This window comes from Strongylocentrotus purpuratus, unplaced genomic scaffold (genome assembly GCF_000002235.5).
Source record: "Strongylocentrotus purpuratus isolate Spur 01 unplaced genomic scaffold, Spur_5.0 spur5_scaffold_8, whole genome shotgun sequence".
In the NCBI taxonomy this organism is placed as follows: domain Eukaryota; kingdom Metazoa; phylum Echinodermata; class Echinoidea; order Camarodonta; family Strongylocentrotidae; genus Strongylocentrotus; species Strongylocentrotus purpuratus.
The window spans coordinates 9,324,902-9,331,092 of NW_022145614.1; the positions used below are offsets into that span (position 1 = coordinate 9,324,902).

A 6,191-nucleotide genomic window follows, 5' to 3' on the forward strand; every position below is an offset into this window, starting at 1 on the left:
CGGGGGGGGGGGGGGGGTCCAGGGAACGGAGCCCAATGAAGCTCAGGTTTTTTAAAGTTATTTAATTACGGTCAGATGAGCATCCAGGGGCCCATCTTAGGGCCCTTGGTTGATACGTTCAGGGGACAGAGCCCCCGGAAGCTCAGGTTTTTTAAAGGTATTTAATTACGGTCAGATGAGCATCCAGGGGCCCATCTTAGGGCCCTTGATTGGTACGTTCAGGGGACAGAGCCCCCGGAAGCTCAGGGGTTTTAGGTATTTAATTACGGTCAGATGAGCATAAAAGGGCCCATCTTAGGGCCCTTGGTTGGTACGTGGGGACAGAGCCCCCGGAAGCTCAGGGGTTTTAGGTATTTAATTACGGTCAGATGAGCATCCAGGGGCCCATCTTAGGGCCCTTGATTGGTACGTTCAGGGGACAGAGCCCCCGGAAGTTCAGGGGTTTTAGGTATTTAATTACGGTCAGATGCCCCCACTCCTTCTTTCTTCCCTCCATCCTCCATGATCCAATTCTACTCTATTTTCATTTTGAAATTTATTTCATGCAAAATAGCTTACCAATTGACCGTTTTACAATATCTACACCAAAATTACAAAAATTACAATCAAACATTGCGTTATTGATTTAAAGTTTGCATCTACTTACACACCGTATTGGTTTTGAATTTGATTACGAGAGATTTTCACAACATTCCCTGTTTTATCTCCAACAGACTGCACATTGAGACTAACTGTATCTGATATCAAGAAGGGAAAAAAAGTAATAAATGGTTTTCATTCATGTGCCTCACCAAAACGTGTCACATTCAGAACGTGGAGAAAGGCTGCTGACCTTTGAAAAGTTGGTAGATTGTTCAATGTGAATGTTTAGCATTTGTAGTGTAGTGCCCTCTTTCGTCAGCAGAACGCACAGGCAACTTAGATAGAAACGGAATGGTAGAAGGAGGGACAGGAGATTAGAGAAAAGGGGACGGAGGGGAAAAGTGAGAGCAAGGGAAAGAAGAGAGAATGAAGAGGAGAGAGAGAGAGATAGATAGAGAGAGAAAGAGAGAGAGAGAGAGAGAGAGAGAGAGAGAGAAAACAAGAGAGAGAGAGAGAGAGAGAGAGACACACACACACACACACTCAGACAGAGAGAGAGAGAGAGAGAGAGAGAGGGGGTGGGGTAGATAAATATCATAATCATTATAAATTAAGGATTTTGTCAAATGTACTTGTTCATTTCAATTGCACATTGCATGCCGAAATTAAAATTATGCTATTGTTCTTGGCGAGCTCTAATAAATCTCGAAAAATTAAACATAGAATGTCGTTGAAATAGCTTTTACAAATATTTATTACAAGCAGCTCAAAAGTTATAATAACAATATATTTGTAACGAGATTTAAATTGTGCAGCTACGTATGAATATTATCATCAGTGTTTGTCAATTTACATTTTATTGCACAACACAACAAAAACAAACAAACACAGAACATAGTTGTGTGTTAATGAATTCCAGTATTCAAAATATACAAATATTAATTTTGTTTATCGAAAAATACAAAAGTTATAATGTACATTATCTCAATGTTAAAAGGAAGAAATTAATGATAAAGCAAGATAACAAAAAAGAAAGAAAAGGAAAACATAAGGATAAAAATGAACTTCGTTAATGGTATAAACTGTAAAAGATAAACTACCACAAAGACACTGAAACAAATGAACAATTTCATATAATATTGAGAAAAGTATTTGATGGATGAACAAGATAAATATAATTATTACAAAAATCGGGTCAACAAGAGGAAAGTAATTTATATATATTTTTTTAAATTGGCATAAGTTCCTGTAAATTATAGACTAAAATCACATTCCACAGCGATAAATTTTTTAATATCTCAAAGAAAATAGAACATTTCTTTTAAAGATATCGTTAAAAAACAAATATCTTATTGTTTTGCTCCGGAATTTCAGGCATCCAATAAGTTTATTGAAAATAAATCAAAATCATTTCGAACCCGTTTAAATCTTGCGCTTCTTATTTGGAAATTTATATTATATTAGATTTTGTTCGTAGTATTATATGTCTTTCAATAGAGGATACGCAGTGCCATCAATTCTCGTTATGAATAAAAATCCTATAAATAATTACAGCCTTTAGACAATCAGACTTCACGAAACGTAATACCCCTCCAAGAAATAAAGTATTTTTGCACTGAAAATAATCCCCTTTCAAATATTACATTGATAGATTGTCCAGGCCAATGGCATATTTTGAATGAAATATGAGAGACTTTTGACCTCCTTATTTTGCCAAGTGTATTTGAGGAATTCACTGCCAGTGACCGCGGAAAAACCGAAAGAAAAAAAGGCCAACCCCTACATTCGGGTCGTTGCTTCAGGGGCTCCAGAGGGCGGGCAAAATAATATGGGACTATCGTAAACATCTCAAGCAAAGAAACCATTTATAAGCCACGCGGAATCATCATCAAATTATCAAAGACACAAAACGATCCTGACGGATTGGGATTGCATACTATTTTTTCATAATTACTTTGTTTTTATTTCGATAAAATTGAAACCATACTTCAACATATCCGACAAATACTTTGCATTAATCCATCAACAATATTTGCATGAATTTTACAAAAACATTTACAAAATATTTACAGGAATTATAAACATTGCTCAGAAGGAAGAATTCAGTAGTGTTTAATCACCTTTATCTGAGCGGATGATGAAAATTCTCTTCATCACAATCATCATAAATCGAATCAAGTAAAATAATAATCTTTCAAACAATGTATGAATGTTGGATTAGCTTGATTGTTTCAGGTAATTAGTGTTATGACATAGCTTTAATTTTGGCGAACACTGTACACTTTGGTTCAATTCAATTCAATTCAATTCAATTTCGGTTTTATTACAAATATACCAAATAAAAAGTCCAAAGACTAAAAATAATTGGCTCACAATGTTTTTTAAGATAAATACACTTTTACACCCATGCAGCATGAATGTATCCTTAGTAACTATATACATGTAGTAAGGCTTATTTTTCCTTTAAGGTTATTAGGAACGAACCTAAAAGATGAAAGATAATGATGCCTTTGTATCGAAATGATGTTATGACTGTCATGCCTGGAAGAAATGAATATAAGCCTGTCCATTGGGAGACAGATATGAAAAGAAGCGTTGTCTGATCAAAACATGAATCATCAACGACTGGACAAAAAAGGGGTATTTGTCTACTTATAAGACAGGGCGTGGATGATTGCAAGATGACTTTTCCATAACGTATAACTATATACAAAAATACATTCTTTTCATTCTTGTGCTTTAATATTCTACATTTTCATGTATAGAATATGTAAAGAAGTGTAAGGAAATGGCATCAGCTTTAAGAATTCTCGTGAAATTAAATACAATGTGAAAAGATATACGACTACTACTACATCTACTACTGCTACTTCTACGACTATTATACTTCTGCTACCACTACTACTACTAGTTATAGTAATACTAATAGTAGTACAGTAGTAGTAGCTACATTTATATTGCGCACGTATCTATTCCAGGAGATGATCAAGGCGCCTACAAAGTATAGTATCATTACCCTGCCTTTAGCCCAGCCACCTTAGGGCGTTAAGAGCATTCCTACACGGTAGCCATTTACTAGACCCGGGCGGAGAGTGGCAAATGTAGACCAATGTTTATTAATGCAACGAATGCCCCATTCTTAATACGGTCATCAGGTATATACTTAAACCTTAGATATGGTCAGCAACGCATGGGACAACATAGCTTGGACGTACCCATGCATTTTCCTTCTCACTATTACAGATCGTAGGGGCTGCCCACCCCGCTTTTCAAAGAAAGATAACAAAATCATGTTCAGCAATTTAGTTGCTCCAGAAACGAGGAAGACTAGCTTCATAGCCTTCTTGTCATTCTGTCCATGTGATGACAGTCAATATCGTTTGAAGTGATCAAAGTTAAAAAATTCCCATACATTTAAAGTGATATGATATTATCAGGGATGTTTTTAGAGTTGGGGAGATGTATACTGGATTTGTCCACTATAACAAATGTCGACAAACTATTGATTGTAATTTAGATTAATGGTAATCCAAATGTGTGAAATCGAGGACTTTCCTTTGAATCTTTTCTGTCTACTTGACTGCATGTCATGACATCGACCATGATCAAATACTCGTTCCTACACGTTGGGTTGATTCAGAAATTACCAAGGACTTAATGGTATTACCACCAAGGCGGGGGAATCTGGTCAAGTATTTTGATGGTTCTGGGATTTCGTGCCATTTGCGACGCACCATGCAGCCGAAGACAACTTTAAAGTGTGGGTGCTTCCATGCGTAGATCAGTGGGTTCAGACAGCTGTCCAAGACGAGCAGAACAGCAGCATACGAGGAGACGTGGAGACCTACCCTTAACCATGATCCTTCAAGGAAGGGAAGGGCAAGAAATAGCCCCGTGTATGGGATGACGCAACAAAAGAATCCACAGATGACGTAGAGCAAGTTCTTGGTGATCACTAACTCGATCTGCTTACGGTGGCGCTTACGACCTGACACTCCAGCGGATGGTCGACGGATGATAGCAGCATTGGACCTTGTCATGAGGGCGCTCTTCCTGACGTGTCTGAAAATCAAGATATAGCTGACGAAGGTCACGTTGAACGTTGTCATTGACATGACGGCAGCTAGGACCACATATATCTTTGCGTTCGGATGAGCGAAATCCCAGATGCAAAGTCGCGTTGATGGGTCATACCCCAGTCGACCATGCCGTCCGGACGTTTGAGGGATAATCAACGTGACGACCGGGTACATCCAAGAGAACATTATCATTGCAGCCATGAACTTGGTAGAAAATATGCGTTGGTATGCCTCTTTCGATCTCGTGATGAGTACGAAGCGGTTGAGACCTATGAGCGAGACGGTGATGACGCTACACGAGACGCAGGTAATGGCGACGTCGGCGACGATCTTGCAGATTAAGTCTGGAAGTGGCCATCCATCCTTGCCGAGCATTCCTGCAGCTTGCAGAGGTTGAACCAGTGACACGAGGAGGTCGGTCATGCTCAAACTGACGACGAAGATGTTGGTGGAGGTTTGAAGTTTGCGGGACAAGGCTACAGCCAGCAGAACCATCACGTTCCCGGTGGTTCCCGCAACAAACATGACCAACAAGGCGGAGGCCAGGAAGTCTCTCTCCCAATCATCAAGGAGGAAAGTAGCATTGGTTCCATCCATTCCAGCATCCATTGGTATCATCTACGTGTCGATTGTTTGAAGTAATATAAAGTCTCTGAATAATATTATCTGAAATCATAAAGAGAAACACAATGTAAGCGCATGCATGTTCTACTTCACAACGTTTCAAACTTCCTGAGCACAGTGATCAATGAACTTTCCTACTGATCAATGAACTTTCCTACTTCATATTTCGGATTGATATCAGATCATATCTTATCTAATTTTGCCAGGATGTCAGCAGATAATATTCGTCATAATATTTTACGACTATGTTCGTTTTTCTTTTGGTAATCAACAATGTCAATGACTCGCGATACAACTGGGGATGTGGAGAAATACAAGATAAATGACACATAAAACATTATAGCTTACATTTGACCTACAATTGGCAATGCATTGTTAAGAATTTCCTTAATCAAGTTTTGTTCGGGGGGGGGGGTATAATGATAACTTGAGAAGCCTTACTTATTTTTATTTACATCAAATCTACTCTATGATCAGGGTATACGTTTTGTAATTTGTACAACCCAGCTTCTCTAATTTCGTCTTATTCTCTAATTTTCGAGTATATGCGTAGTTTTCTCTGTGCAATTTTACTTGCTTGTTGTTAATTCGTGAATTGAAGAGGAATAAGAAGGAGAATGGTATTCATTCTGTTAATTTTGCATTCCATGTTAAAGACATTGTAGCAATTGTTTGGCTAAATCAACATAAGCATATGATAAGGGTACTCCATGTGTCCAAAACAATGTTGGCAATTTATACCCAGTAAAATAACATAACGTTGAAAAACTATTAACGGCTCCCCTTGAGTATAGCAATACGTTGTACAATTAAAATAAAGTCTTACAACAATTATGAGCACTTATAAAATGACACGAAAATCCAACAAGTATTTGATCTTTGAAAAATAAGATCACTTCTAAATAC

General features: G+C 37.9%; 1 protein-coding gene across 1 annotated transcript; it reads right to left on the reverse strand.

Annotated features, from left to right (window-relative positions):
• Window positions 1-4,187: 4,187 nt before the first annotated feature.
• Window positions 4,188-5,270, reverse strand: LOC100890209 (melatonin receptor type 1A-like). Its single transcript, XM_003725265.1, has one exon. The coding sequence runs from the start codon at window positions 5,268-5,270 to the stop codon at window positions 4,188-4,190; it is 1,083 nt and encodes a 360-aa protein (XP_003725313.1).
• Window positions 5,271-6,191: the final 921 nt, after the last annotated feature.

Bases quoted from the DNA above. Each gene is read 5' to 3' on its own strand.
- LOC100890209 (XM_003725265.1), bottom strand. From the start codon at position 5,270: ATGGATGCTGGAATGGATGGAACCAATGCTACTTTCCTCCTTGATGAT.